Raw genomic sequence first — 15,187 nt, 5'->3', positions numbered from 1 at the left:
CGATCCCACAGATTAGGGGCTCAGTCCTACAAGACTGCCTCCCTCCCCCACTTCAGATGCCAATGGCAAGTCCACGTTGTCACTTGTGCTTCCAACCTATTGCCTGTTGATTGGAGATTCCCAATACCCCCTCCTTGGGTTCCATGAATTTGCTAGAGTGGCTCACAGAACTGAGGAAAACAGTTTATTACTGTTTACCAGTTTATTGTAAAGTGATATGATAAAAGATACAGATGAGCATCCAGATGGAAGAGACGTGTAAGGCAAGTTCTGTGGGAAGGGATGCAGAGCTTTCATGCCCCTCTGGGTGAGCTATTCTCCTATGATGTGTTCACACAACCTGGACGCTTTCTGAACTCCACATTTTGGGGATTTTTATGGAGGTTTCATCACATAGGCATAATCAACTATAAACTCCATTTCCAGCCCCTCTGCCCTCTCTGCAGAATAGGGGGTAGGGTTGAAAATTTCAAGCTTCTAATCATGGCTGGGTCTTTCTGGTGCCCACTCAGAGTCACCTCATTAGAACAAAAGACACTGCTATCACCCAGGAAATCCAAAGGGATTTAGGAACTGTGTGTCAGGATCTGGGGTCAAAGACCAAATATTAGAACAAAAGGTACTCCTAGTGTATTTATCACTTAGGAACTTACAAGGGTTTTAGGAGTTCTGTGCCAGGAACTGGGAACAGATACATATATATGTGTGTGTGTGTGTGTGTGTGTGTGTGTGTATATACACACATATATATACACACACACACACACATATATATATATATTTTTTCATATTATCTCATGCCCTTCCTTCATGGTCACAAAATGGCTGCTGCACCTCCAGGCATCATGTTGATGTTAAGCAAAGAAGAATAGGGTAAGAAAAAAAGGACGGGTGGTATTAACTGTATACAATCTCTTAGCAAGAAGACAAAAAGCCTTCCAGAACTCCGCTCCTCTCTCTGACCAGGAGACTTAGGGTTAATTTCCAGAATGGTGTCACAAGGCTATTAGCTGGAAAAGCATCTACGCTAAAAGTCAGAAAAAAGAAATAGGGCTGAGATGATTTGGAATCAGCCAATGAGTAATATCTGCCGAAGTAAGTTTTTGTCTTGGTTTTGCATTTGTGCTTCTCCTTCTCAAATTCTCCCTGTTGCCCTCCCTCCACCCCATTCACCTCTTTGTCTAGAAGGAGGTAGAACTGAGAAAAGTGATAACCTGGAGAGTTGCTTCAGGAAATAAAATTTGCTTTACTAGAAGTTATAAACGTGCAACAGAGGAAAGAGCATAGAAGGACATGAAGCAGGATATCTTTATTAGAGCAGAAGCAAAAGGAACTACTGACTTGAGCAGAGTGGGATGTAGGGAGGCTCTCAAGCTTTACCCAGTGGATTAATTTCATAGCACTGCCTTTGCCAGAGGCAGAACTATTCTTGTTGCGTCTGAAATGAAGCACCACAGACAACAGACTTCCTTATAGATCATTTAATTACAGATTATCGTATGAGAGAGATTGTTTTTCACGTCTACAGAGCAAACAACAAAGGAAGGGTTTTGTGACACTCACAACCTATTTTTAAATGATATCTATTCAAATGTTACCTATTCCATGAATCCTTAATGAATTCTTTTTCCTTAAAAAAGCATCATAACTTTGAATAGGATTTCATACTGTGACCGTTAAAATAGCAACAGTTCTCCCCAGGAGGATGGGTTTCTTGGCTTATTCAATTCCTGGCTCTGTCCATCTGATCTGCTATCAGGTGGCTCCCCTTTATACTGTTAAGTCACAGTTGACTAAGTATTCAAATCTTTATCCTGCTGGGAATTTCTAGTCACCATCGCTCTCACTGGAACTGCCACTGTCAGATGATTCACTACTGTCATGCTTTTTAGGGGGGCGAAACCTCCTATTGGAATGGGGCTTTCTGTAACCCCAGGAACCTTTGCTTTGTGACACACCCTTGTTCTGCATAGAATTATGGGGCACATAATAATTTTTCCTGCTGTGTGTTATTATGGTCCCTTCATTATTGGGACCATTATGGGAACCTATTTCATTTTTAATTTCATTATCAAGACCACGAGAAGGAATGAACTGGCCCTGACCTTTGCCCTTACTAGGAAATCTTTGTTTTTCATTTGAGGTTGCTTGATTCCTATTAGAATGTTCTGTGTCTTTTCTACTACTACCTTTGCCATTTTTCGGAATTTCATTAGTACTTTCAGCTCCAGCACTACTGCCATCTTTTCTTTTGTCTTCTGTGGGTGCGTGAGGGTAATGAAACTCTATTTTCCCTTGATGAGCATTTTGGCTGCCGCCATCCACTCTGCTTCCTTCTTTTCCAGGGAGTTTCTTAAAATTGGTGCTACCTATAATGTTGTTGCTGCCCTCCACTAGGCTTACATCAGCAGCATTTGCCTTTTGGGCTGTTTCATCCCTGGTTCCAATGGTATTTCCACCATTCCCTTCTTTCTCTGGGATCTCATTATAACCTGGTCCTCTTGCGTCAGGATTAATGGTCCCAGCTTCACTCGGGCTGGAAAACTCTGTTTGAATATCTGCACCTTCTCGGTCAGGACGAATAGCATCTCCTTTACCAGAAATGTCCTTAAAAGGTGGACCATCTCCACTGAAAGGAGAGAGATCATTGTCCTCCTGCCCTTGAAGGTCTGGATAACCACTGCCTTCAAAATCACTGGAGACCTTTTTGACTTTGGGGAGCTGTTTTAGATAGTCCATGTTGTGTTGGGTACGGTGGGTACTTTTGCTTTTTACTTGCATATTCTGGGCTTGCGAATCTCTTTGATGATTCTTCTTAATTTTTGAGGGGGCTTTAGCATAATTGGCACCTGCTGGAACTTTGCTTAAAACATTCCGGGGTTTGTTATCTTTGATCTCTTCCCTCAAGAGTTCAATCACAGCCCCTGGCTCCATTATGTGGGGCATGTTATTTCTGATGAGAGCTTTGCCAGATTCTTCTTGGTCATGTAGTTTGCTAATAGCTTTGTCTCCATCCTCAGTCCCGTGATTCCCGGTCGATTCAGGAGAAATGGACATCTTCAGGTCATTGTGGGCATTTTCTTTGTTACTAATCCTGTAGTCTTTATTCATTGTCTGTCTATTTTCCAAAAGACTTTGGGATTTAGGGCTTTTGTTATTTTCATTGGTTCCAGGGAGGGACAAGTCTTTCTCTTTTTCTTGGACAATGTTTTCTTTAGGTGCTGGCTCTTGATTTCTTCTCTTGCCAGAATGGGGAAGAGCAATATTGTCTTTGTTTTTTTCTTCCTGCTGAAGTGTAATTTTCAACATAAAGTGGTTATTTTATGTTAAACTTTTAAAATTTAATAATTCTTAGGCAATAATAATAAATTTTAAAACCCCACCAGATACTTAATAAAAAGAGTCTTTTAACTCAGTAGAGATTTGTTGGTAGAGATAATTCTGGAATGGCCAAAGCAGGTTTCATGGAAAAAGAAGAATGAGCAAGGCTTGAAGAGTGGATAAGATTCAAATACATGGAAGGAAAATGGTGAGAATATCTTAAGAGTAAGTGGCATATTCAAATGTTTGGAAACAGGAAACATTTGAAAGATAATATGAATAAAATTATAAGGCTGGAGTAGAGAAATCCTAAAGAGAATAATAAAGAAGAGAATCCAAATAAGAGAAATAAGTTTGGAAATATAGATTAGGGCCTGATTTTAAAGGAGGAGCTGACTTTAAAAAAGACAGAGTGTAGTCTTCATCTTGTGACTAGTGACACATTGCAAGTGAAATGAAGTTCATCTTTCAAACATGATTTTTCTTGCTCTCATTCTCTCTCTCTCTCTCTCTCCCTCCCCCCCACCCCCATTCTCTCTCTTTGCTTTTGCCCTGGTCTTCAAGGTATAAATCTTTTCCTCTTCTCTTTTTTCTCAACAGAAAATATACAAATAGAAGAATCTAGGTTCTGACATCCAAACAAAATATTTTGCAGCAGGTGTTGGCCACCTTAGCTTTTGTCTGAAAAAGGATTCATTAATTTTATTTTTTTCCCTCTTTTGTCATGTAATAAACCAGATTTGATAGTCTGAGTCAATAGTTCTCAAATTTAGCATTTCTCGTAACTATTTGGAAGGCTTACTAAAACAAAGACTGTTGGACCCAACGGCCAGAGTTTCTGATTCCGTAGGCTTGGGGTGGGGCTCTGGAATCTGCATTTGTGACAAGTTCCCAGCTGATGCCGGTGCTGCTGGTCTGTGACCACCTTTTGAGAACCACTCTTCTGGATCCTAAGTTTAAGTAATGAGGTCAGGATGAGAAAAGTCCCTGAGAGAATAATGGGATGAAAAAGAGAAAGTGGAGAAGAAGAGTAGCGTGTTTATGCTTGTATCTCAATTTGTCCTTTTTTGCGGGGGAAAGGTCTGTAAAATGCTGCTTCATAGGCTGCACCTTACCAACTCGAGGTACAGCCAAGGTGCAAGAAGCTTGAACAAAGTGGTCAAGAAGAAAGAGGGGCTGAGATTGATTTTGCCCACACCACTCACTGTTTCTCTGTGGCACAGGCTAGATATGCAAGCATCTGAGAATGGTTAGGAGCTTTCCAGAGGGAGTGAGGTGGCTCTAGAAGGAGCAAAGTAGATGGAGCATATATACTAGGAACAAATGTGAGTCATACGTGAACAAAGAGGGGTCTACATTGTCCGTGAGAGCCCGGAGAGCCTGAATCACCACTGCCCCGAGGCTGTACTGTTTGGTCCTAAGCTATTGTAGCCAGTGACTTCACCTTAGGGTACCAGCAGGGCAAGCAGTACACAAGGGGTCGAGCGACATTGTCCCGTCCATGTCCGAGGATCCCACGTCCTCCTCTCCACTGTGGCTTGAGCCGTGTGTGTGCATATGGTATATGGTATATGGTATATGGTATATGGTATATGGTATATGCTGGGTGGCGTAAGCCACCCCCAACTCCCTCACATGCGTGCACGCCATCTTAGGGGGAGAAGGAGAATCTGAGCATTTTTATCCAGAAGGGACTGAAGGGCTTCCTTAAAGAACTATTTCCATGATTAGATACCCTTAAGTTTAAACAGGTTGAATTTAAATTAATTTCTGCACGCTCCCTACCCTTTTGTTAGCCCACGGGTAGGAGCTCTTGAGCAACAGAACAATTATAGACAGAATAAATTCCATACTCTCCCTCCACCTCAGACATGTAGGGTGAGCTGAAATTTACACCACCACTACATAGACCTTTGAACTGGTGGGTAACATGAGATCAAAATAAGAGCTATTTATTGAGGAACTGGGACATGTAAGAAGTTGGGCTGGGCGCTACATGTTCTAAGCAATAGCTGATGATTTATTGAATGGCAGAGACAGCAGTCCTGCAGGGGTATGGAGGGTGGGTGTGAGGTGGTGTGACAGAGACCTTGTATTTAATCAGGGTCTGCACAGACAGAGGGGCAGAGCTTTGTAGAACCTGGGACTCCAGGCATAAGAATCTGGTTTTATTTGGCAAGGGATGAAGAGCTAGTGAAAGTGCATGACCAAAAGATTAACAAAATAAAAATCAGAGGTTTAGGAGGAACTGCGGTAAGAAAGGACAGTCAGGAGGGTGCTGGATTGTCCAGGAATGAGGTGTAATCGCTTGGATTAGGATTCTGCCAAAGAAAAACGCCACAAAGAAAAATCGTCTGCTGGTGCCCAAATAGAAGAAGGCTTAATAACTAGAACATTGACATGCAAAAATGAAGACAAGAGAAAAAGCTAACTTTAATATTAGATGTGTTGATGTCTGTGGGATATAGAACCTAAGCTCAAAAAGCAACATCCAGTTAGAGACAGAGTTGGGTGTCACAGCCTCCCAGCCCACGTCCTTCCCAGTTTCTATGACCTATTGTCAGCTTGAACATCCTTGAACATTTTATGAGCTAATTACTTGTTACTTTTCATGTCAGATCTTTTCATTTATGGATATTCTAATTTTTTCAAATTTTTTTAAACCTGCAGCTAGTAACTAGTATCCCTTTTTTTTCCTGATGCAGCAATCCTTAAGGTTATTTCCTTGTTCATATAAAACCCTTCCAGGAAAGTCGAGGTTTTCTCCATATTCACTGGGTGCTTTCTCTTCTCCAGGTTGACACGTGCATGTGGCTCTTATTAGGTCACTATGTTCAGATCCATCCTCAAATAGGAGTACTGTTCTACTTGGAAGACTGCCTGCTTTTATACATAAATCTTATTAATGTTGGAAGCTGTGGGGAATTGTTGACTCAGCTCACACTTGAACCTCAAGATAAAAATGGTTTACAGAAGTGCCCTCTGTTCTTACAAAGCTGGCTCATATGCAGTATACAAAAGTTCCAAAGTGTAGTATTTTTAAGATATAATTTGAAATGACTTATTTGGGGGAGTTATCATTATTCACTAATCTTTTATATTGGCAGGTATATTCTGAAAATAGATAAGGTTTTCTCATGAGGAAAAGTATAATAGAAAAAAACTTTATAGTGAATTATTTCTGAATAAAAAGTATTTAAACATTTGACCTATTTTAAGACATTACATCTGGGAAATTTTTACACAGACATTTGTATTTTCCTTTGCAACTAAGTTCATTTGCTCACTGCTAATATACACTTTTGAGTTAAACAGGTGCATTATAATAATCCCTTCTTAATTTTTTTCCCCTCCCTGTTCTGAAGTGGGAAGTTTTGTTTTATATTTGGTGCTTTTACTGCTTTTAAAACAGTAACGTGTATACTAATGAATTGTGTACATGTCTTTAAAGACTGAAGAGTTCTTTTATAAATGAAACGTGAAACAACTTTTAAATTGTGATGCGTGATGGTCAATCATTTTTGCACTGCTTATGTTAAATGACTTCCTATGGCACTCTTGATTGTATGATGGTTGTACAGTCAACACATCAGTTGGCTGAACTGCTTTCCTGTCTCCATGCCTTAGCTCATATTATTCTTTTCATGGAGAACAGTCTCTCCCACACAAATGTTTGCTCAAATCCTACTCATCCTCCAAGGTCCAGTTCAATTATTTCCATTATGTAGCTTTCCCTGAACCCCACACTAGGAACTAATCTTTTCTACTCCAAGCCCTAAAGCATGATTTTTTGGGTACCACTTACATAGCACTTTGCACATTCTGTCTCGGGTTATAATAATCTTTGTAAGCACCTTTTGTTTCTTTTCTAACTCTAAAATCCTGTAGAGAAAGAGTTAAGTTTTCTCAATCATTTAATCTCTCATAATATCTTGCACAATAGGAAGCTCTCAGCATGTATTTGTTACAACCAATAAGTTTAAAAGGCAGCTAGCCTTAGAGGTGCTAAGTCTTCGAGATGCGTATAAAGAATATTGAGCAGAACAGAATAACATTCTGAAGGGAAACTACTACTTTCATGGGGAATGAAGCCAGATTTGAAGAAAGTAAATAGTCCTGTTGCTGATGGCATTTTAAACTGTTTCTAGCTCTGTGGCCAGTGAATCTGCAAGAAAGGACTGAGTGAAAAGAATTATTGTTTTATTCCAGTGACAATGCCCTTATTCTTTCTCTTCCAAGCATCCTGACACAGATGGCATCATCTGTGGAATGAATTTAAGGGACACTAAAATGTGCCACTTTTTAGGCCAAAATGATTTCTTTCTAATCCATTCCCCCCTGCCCCATTAGAGCATATGGTAGAATATGTCCAGAAAACCCCCTTACAAAGGATCAAACTTTATTCAGAAGCAATAACATGAAAAACTCAATGGGTGTCCAGTATCCACCAGCACCGCATCTGCTGTGGCAGGTCCTGAAGCAGGGCAGGGTTTGGGCCAGGCCATGCGGTAGCCCATCTGTGTCAGGAAGACACTGGGACACAGAGTTCCATAGCAGAGACTCTCCAGGAGCCTGGGACCGTGGGAAAAAGATAAAGGCACCAGCCATAGACAGAAACCCCAGAGAAGGCAAAAGTCAACTTTGTCTTCCCTACAGTTTCTCATAATGTTTGTCCAGAGTTTGGCTCATGATAAAATCACTAGGATTCTGCTTACCTTCACATCAGTTTGATTTTTCCTCCCAGACGAGGTATAAACATACTTAAAAACATAATACCCATGTTTCTCATGGTGGCCCTTGTACATTATCTACAAAAACACAACATTGGGCTTCCCTGGTGGCGCAGTGGTTGAGAATCTGCCTGCCAATGCAGGGGACACGGGTTCGAGCCCTGGTCTGGGAAGATCCCACGTGCCACGGAGCAACTAGGCCCGTGAACCATAACTACTGAGCCTGCGCGTCTGGAGCCTGTTGTGCTCCGCAACAAGTGAGGCCGCGATAGTGAGAGGTGGCCCCCGCTCGCCGCAACTAGAGAAAGCCCTCGCACAGAAACAAAGACCCAACACAGCCATAAATAAGTAAATAAATAAATAAAATTAAAAGAAAAAAACCAAAAACCCCCACAACATTATATTAAGGTGGGTTTATCTCTTACTAAGAAGTTTTCTGGCTCTCTTTCTGATAGTACAAGGTATTTTTAACTTGGGTCAAGTCTATTTCTGCATCTAACAAGTGGTAGTACATCTGATAACCACAGGACGCCGTGTGTCAGCCAGCTCCTCAAGAGAGCAGCTTGTTCCTTTCTTTTCTATCTCTAAGTCTGTCTTCCCTGAGGATGACTGTCAAACAGTTCTCTCCCCCAGGGTGTATCAATTTTATTACCAAATTTCAATGGAAATGGAGCACTTGGAAATATTTTCAGGTAGGAGGAGGCGGGGGATGAGGAGAAAGGCAGACTTTACAGTATTCATGCTGATGTCAAATTGGCAAAACTCACAGCATGAACATTCAGGCTCTTAAGCGTGTGGTTTTTGCCTTTGCAATTTTCAGCTGAGATAGAGAACGGAAGATTGTTAGTTTTTAGAACAGAATTTTCTGAGACTGCAAGGAGAAACCGTGGTAGGCAGAAGTAAGTTGCAATTTGGTGACACGAAAAGCTGAAGGTACTTATTTAACTTTCTGCTTGCATATGGAAAACTAACTCCATGTACACAGAATTCCCCCATGAAGACTTGTTAACTCGCTTCCCTTTGTTTTCTCCCTCATTTATCTCTCTGTTCTCATGTACACGTGTGGGAAAATATTGTTTGCTAATAACAATATCCCAGAATTTTTACTCATCCCTCTGAAGGAAGAAATCATTGAAGAGAAAGAATTCCCATTCAGAAGTCTTTTCTCTTTTCTATCACACATTGTGTGAATTAAAGTGCCAAAATTGTGTTGTATGGTTTTCCATTTCCGTTCTAGGTACACAAGAATATTTTGACAGTTAAAAATTTCCTCTTATTGACTTTTCTCTTTACAGAGTTGGAAGGGGTGTATTTGAGAAGAATAATTCTGTTTACCCTCTGTTCTTCCACAGAGTCCTGCTTCATTTTCTCAGCCTGTGGTTGCAATGTCTGAAAGGAAATAAGAAATAAAACTTCACTAAACACTTCTTTCTTTCATTTCTTCAAACAGTGAATGTTTCCTTTCTTTTTTCTCTCACTGGGGTGTATTATTCAATGTGGAAAATCATTCTGACTCATAGAAGATGGGCACACGCATCACATTTGTTTCTGTATTGAAGGAGAATGCCGATCTTCCTCCCCCAGAGGGAGACAGTGCCGGCTCCACTACGGAACCACGGAACCACGTTCAAGTGCGGGAGAACAGCTGAGTTGGGAGGGGTGGCACTCCAGGTGAAAAAGCTTGGATGTCACTGGTATCCACTGAACAAGTTTTCCCTGGCACACTGGGAGTGTTTAGTATCAGTGAACCCAAATCAGAGTTGAGTGATGTGGATTGTATGTGCATTGATTGTATAAGTTCAGTCATTGCTCTTCGAGTTAAGACGACCTGATGGTCCAGCAAGAGTGAAACCATAGCCCTGCACCTAAGGGGAAGGAAAACACCTGAGAATGGGACTTCATTGTTGCCAGTTACCTGGGCAGCTTTTTCTTTCAGGGAAAGGGAAAATGACATTTGGAAAGGTTGTATTTTATAGAATGTGAGATACAGAATGACACTATAAACCATTAAGCTTTCTTCCACTATTAAAAATCCAGTATTTTACCTAACATCAAAACCAAGAAAATTACTTCTTTTCAATTCCATAATAATTTTTCTCCCCTAACTGCATATTTTGTAATTCTACCCTTTATTGCCCTCTGCTGATGTCGGTTCTTGTGTGATCTTGTGCATATAAATTTAGAGCATTGCATCACTCCTCAGAAATATCAAAACAGTTAAAATAGTTCTGGAAATGGGGGTATAGGAAAGAGAAAATATAAAAAAACGAGATGGGTAGATATTAAGCAAAAGAAAGAAATGACAGTTTGGGGTATTTGGTATTTTCTTACAGAACACACACACAACATGTATTAAAAACCTACTTGATGGTATGTTTAATATAGTTCACGATAATAAATCATGAACTTACAACAAGGTAACATAACAAAGGCTTTATAGTCTAATTGCATATCAATGAATATTAATTGAATTGCATGGCCCAACAGTCATCTTTTACATTCTTGCGCTTAAAATTTTGTTTTTTAAGGAAACAAGAATGTCACCCTTAAATATGTCTTTTTGACATAAAAATTATTTTGAGCTGAAGGCAGTTAAGAAGTAGAACATGTGGAAAAAGCTTCCCCTTTTCTGCCTAAAGGCAGGAAATAAATTCTCCTTTTACTAGAGACAAACTCTTATCAGTCCAGAGATGGCACAGAAGAATCTGCAAACAAATCTTGTTAAACTAATCCTAATCTTCTTAGTTAAGGAAGAGAAGGACTCCCTAGTCCTAGTTGGACTTCCCCTAGCCCCTTTATCTTGTCAACTCTTCACAAATGTATTGTTTCTTTGTCTAAAAGGTATAAAAACTTCCTGCTCAGGTTACTTCTTTGGGTCCTCATTCTTTTGTGAAGGCTTTCATGTACACGTAAAACTTTAATACAGTTTGTGTGCTCTTCTCCTGTTAATCTGTCTTTGTAAGTTGAATTTTCAAACCCAGCCAGGGACCCAAAGAGGGTTGAGGAAAACCTTTTCCTCCCCTGGAGTTTGAATTTTGATTATGATTCCAGAACATATGTAAGTGGCTTAGTACGTACTAATTTCTGATACCACCAATCTGTAATTAAGTACTTTAGATAATTACTCAAATAGAATCCATATCTGAAAGAAAACATTGCATTTAGCCATTCATAATTCCAAATTTGTCTCTTGTGTCCTTGCCGAACCTCTTTCGTTTGAAATCTGCCCCCCCTCCTTCCCCGCCCGCCACCCCCCACACCCACTTGGCAGCTCTCCTGCCCTTGAACGTGACCCTGAAATGGAGACGGCATTGTTTCCCTCGGGTGAAGAAGACTGGCATCCTCTCTTGACCGGTGGTCACTGGGCTGGTGTTGACACAGCACATTTACTGGAAGATGGTCGGAGATGCCACTGCAGCTGTTCTTTGGAATGTGGAGCTCAAAACAGGCTTGTCCTCGGCTGGTGGGATGAGCTGGGTCAGCGGGGCCCACGCCATCCTCCTCGTGCCTAAGCCCGTGCCTCTGTGGCCCCGATCGAGCAAAGTCAGTTGTGTGCATTGGGCCTGGCAGATGTCTGTTTCAAGCAGCACGTCCCCCAGAGGACTGTTAGAGCACGTGTGCTGAGAGGGGACACCTCCTCACCGGTTGGCATAGCTCGTGCTCGTCAGTGCGTTTCCCGGTTGGTTGCCCACTCGCTCAGGACCTATGTGTAAGTTCTTCTGACAACAGAATGACCGCTTGCTTCCACGCTTTTCCAACTGAAAAGGTTACTCCGAGAAGTTAGGATGTTTTTCAGACACTATCTAATTAGCAGTGTGACTCCTTTGCAGAAAATATCTGTAGCACTCAGCATTTTCACAAGATGACTTAGTCACACCCTGAGCACTCATCTGGGTGAATCAGAGGCAAGAAAAGACACAAAAGGAAATTGGAGCTTGATTTGGGTTAAGCTGAGGGGGACTTCTTCCCATCTTTAGCCTCGCTGGTGAAGACAAGATCGCTAGCAGGATCTCACAGTGTTGGAGTGTTGCAAGAATTACAGAAAAGGTCTGGTCCCTTCATGTTATCGTGTAGTTAGAAAGTCTAGTTGCTTAGTCATGGAACATTCAAGTCAAATTCTCTCAGTTTTTGGTAAAATATTGAGAAATTCTTTTGACAGGTTATAATTTGGGTATATTTACTCACTAGCATTAGCTGATTGAAACACTGTGGCTGGTTATTGGTTTTCTCAAAAATATTTTTACTGGTGTCTCTCCAAAGGCAACACGTAGACATCTTGTAATTCTTCTCACATGTTCGTTGAGGGCTTCCTTGGTGACAGACATTTGTGTCAAGTGTTGGATGCGTCCTCTTTGTGTGGTACTTTATTGTAACTGAACTAGGTAAGTGCTACTAATTTAAAAAGACATCGCTTAAAAGAAAAATAGATGAAGAGAGCAAGAGATTATAGGATGCATAACTGAATCTGTAAATGCTTACTGGTGCTGCCAGGGTCAGGCTGAAAAGGAGCAGTCCCAAACAGATGATTCGCATCTTTGAGAATCTCTGTAAAAAGACAATAATATTTTACCCTAAAGCATTGCCAGTTATGAACTGCAGCCATAACAATAAATAAAACAGAAGAGTCTATACAAACCTCCTTCCCCTTAGCAGTCCATTTCCTCTTGTTTAAAAACAAACTACATATAATTTATATCCAAGTGTAGAAACTTTAATCGGAGCTTTCATATGTCTAATTATTCCAATGTGAACATGCAAATTGTCCAATATTATGAAAACAATGAAGTTGGTTAGAAATGGAGTTCATAGACATATTTATTTGCTCTATTGTCAGCCCAAACTTTTCCCTTTTATCTTTAGAGAGAGACCATTTAATTGAATTATTTATATAATTCAGAATAACATTAAGCAAAGAGTCAGTAAACTTTAAGGTAGATCAATAGAAATGATGTAATTTGAACAAGAGAGAGAAAAAAGGGTTTTTAAATGACCATTCTTTTCTTTCAGTCCTTTATAAATACATTCTACTTCCTCAGGGACCTGTGTGATGGTAGCAATGGTCAACTCAGAATTCTATCTCTCAGAGAGAAAGTAAAGCAAAATTGTTAAGAAATAGGGTTTGAAAGTTAGATCTGGGTTTGAGTTCTTGGCTCTGTTATTTCATAGCCAAGGGACCCTGGGCAAGTCATTTAAACTCTCTAAACTTTGGTTACCTCATTTGTAAGATCTGAATAAAACTTGTATCTGATGAAAAAATTCTTAGTTCTTTGCACAGAGCCGGGCACATAGTAAGTGCTCAATAAAGGTTAGCTTTTGTCATTAAAAAAATAAACAGTTAAAATAAAAAAGAATAACAGTAGGTTAGTGTAGGAACTCATAACAGACTCTAGATGAATCTGCCAGGGTAGCAGGCTCTACTGTGAGGAATGAAATCTTGTTCACCACCGGCCCTGTGCCTGAATATATATCCTCACACTCATTAGCAAGGTATATGAGGTGGAAGCCACCTGTGGGCTGGAGACCAAAGCAATTTATGTAATAGTTATATTAATAGCTAACATTATCAAAAACTAAAATGGGCCAAGCACTGTTCTAAAAATTTGACATATATTCAATTAATTGAGCCTCACAGTGACCCTGTGAAGTTAGGTGGCATTACTAGTCCTGTTTTACAGATTAGGAAATAGACACAAAGTCAAGTAACTTGCCCCAGAATTCCCAGGTGTTCAGGGGCAGAACTGGGATTAGCATCCAGCCAATGTAGCTCTAAAGCCAGACTCTACACCACCTTGAATAAGTTTCTACTCTTTTATCTTATTACAGAAAAATCTACATGTAGTTGATGTAAAGCAAATCATAGTATTTTCCTGGGATCCACAAAATGATGTTTAAAACACTAACATTTTCTTATGGATAAAGGTACATGTTTATATGCTAAGAGGATCTAGTGAGTTCATTTAAGTCAAGTAGCCATTAGATTGAAAAAGAAAGTCAACATAATTTTGGATGACTGATCTGTTGGTTTTGATATTAAGTATTTTACTAACTACCACACAGACATATAGCAACCAACATGAGAAGTAAAATTTTATACCACTCTTTGATATTACTTGAGAGAAAAGTACTTTTAATAGGAAAAATAATCTAAATACTGTTGCAATCTTTAACCAGTTCAAGGTAAAAGCTTTTATTTGGAGAAATAAATATAACTTTTAAATGTATTCTAAAATCTTGGGCTATTCTCTTGTAAATTAATACAATTTTAATCCTAGCTATAATTTAGCTTCCAAGCGTTTTAGAGGTTAGGACAGTACAAGTCAAGTATCAAATGACAATGCTGATCAGTAGAAATATCAGTACAGATGAGGTTTGAAAGTATAAGTCTGATCATATTATCCTTATTCTGTCTTATAAGCAAAGGTGTAGAGTAAAATTGAAGTCTTTGAGTTATTGTGGAGCTTGATAATGTTGGTAGTCAAATCAGAGGGAAAGTTGCTACCAAACCACCAATTTTAGTTGATCATTTCTAGAGCTTGGTAACACACTTTCTTTTTCTAAAACAAAGCACTAAATAGTACACAGGTGTGCTCAGTAGAGAACACTTTCAATATGCATTCATTTTCAAAAGCAATCTCCCTACCTGGATGGCATGCATCTTAAAAATGTGAACTATGTTATAAAGTTGTTATCAAGAACATCAAGAGAGCCAAATTACCTGGGGATCTTTGACCTTCAGAATACCTGGTTTCTTCTGCAGAATTAACAGTGTCTGGGCATTCTGCTGAAATTTAAAGTTTGTTAGAGTTCCCAATGGCCAATCAGCACTGGCTCACTTAGCGCTAGCAAACAATTTGTTACCAGTGCCCACAGATAACCATAGGGGGCAAAGTAATTTTAATCTAAAAATGTTTTTGTGGTAGAAAGCTGCTATCAAATGTTCCAGAAAGTGGGATAAACAGAAAATATAAATACCTCAGCTTGGTTTATCATGTTGTCAAATAATTAAAATTGATTTCAGAACTATTAATTAGGACTGGCTGAATAACTCACAAGTTTATAAATAGAAAACATTTTAGCTATCATTTTATGTCAAAAGCTTATAATTTCAACTGTGCCTGAATGAACTTCAGCAACAT

The 15,187-nt window shown here is 39.7% G+C and overlaps 1 protein-coding gene across 3 annotated transcripts; it reads right to left on the bottom strand.

The window, feature by feature from the left end:
* Positions 1-1,466: 1,466 nt before the first annotated feature.
* On the bottom strand, positions 1,467-14,788 carry MEPE (matrix extracellular phosphoglycoprotein). Of its 3 annotated transcripts, XM_036853832.1 has the most exons (5): positions 14,767-14,788; positions 12,531-12,596; positions 9,387-9,440; positions 8,037-8,129; positions 1,467-3,285 (listed from the first exon to the last, which is right to left on the bottom strand). In XM_036853832.1, exons 2-5 carry the CDS (start codon positions 12,582-12,584, stop codon positions 1,828-1,830), a joined length of 1,659 nt encoding a protein of 552 aa, XP_036709727.1. In that variant the 5' UTR covers positions 12,585-12,596; positions 14,767-14,788; the 3' UTR covers positions 1,467-1,827. The 3 variants fall into 3 exon arrangements, with proteins under 3 accessions (XP_036709727.1, XP_036709728.1, XP_036709729.1); XM_036853833.1 differs by lacking the exon at positions 14,767-14,788 and having other exon boundaries at positions 1,828-3,288; positions 12,531-12,584; XM_036853834.1 differs by lacking the exons at positions 8,037-8,129; positions 14,767-14,788 and having other exon boundaries at positions 1,828-3,288; positions 12,531-12,584.
* Between the last annotated feature and the right edge of the window lie 399 nt (positions 14,789-15,187).

Source organism: Balaenoptera musculus, chromosome 5 (genome assembly GCF_009873245.2).
Source record: "Balaenoptera musculus isolate JJ_BM4_2016_0621 chromosome 5, mBalMus1.pri.v3, whole genome shotgun sequence".
Taxonomy (NCBI): domain Eukaryota; kingdom Metazoa; phylum Chordata; class Mammalia; order Artiodactyla; family Balaenopteridae; genus Balaenoptera; species Balaenoptera musculus.
This window is presented reverse-complemented; position numbering and strand designations above follow the sequence as displayed.

What these genes read in the sequence shown, in the direction of transcription:
- MEPE (XM_036853833.1), bottom strand. Translation starts at nt 12,584, where the DNA reads ATGCGAATCATCTGTTTGGGACTGCTCCTTTTCAGCCTGACCCTGGCA. An exon ending in GCCTGACCCTGGCAGCACCA is followed by an intron (nt 9,441 to 12,530) that starts GTAAGCATTTAC and finishes ATTTCCTTTCAG; the next exon opens with ACATTGCAACCACAGGCTGA. An exon ending in AAAATCAAACTGATGTGAAG is followed by an intron (nt 3,289 to 8,036) that starts GTAAGCAGAATC and finishes ATTACACTTCAG; the next exon opens with CAGGAAGAAAAAAACAAAGA.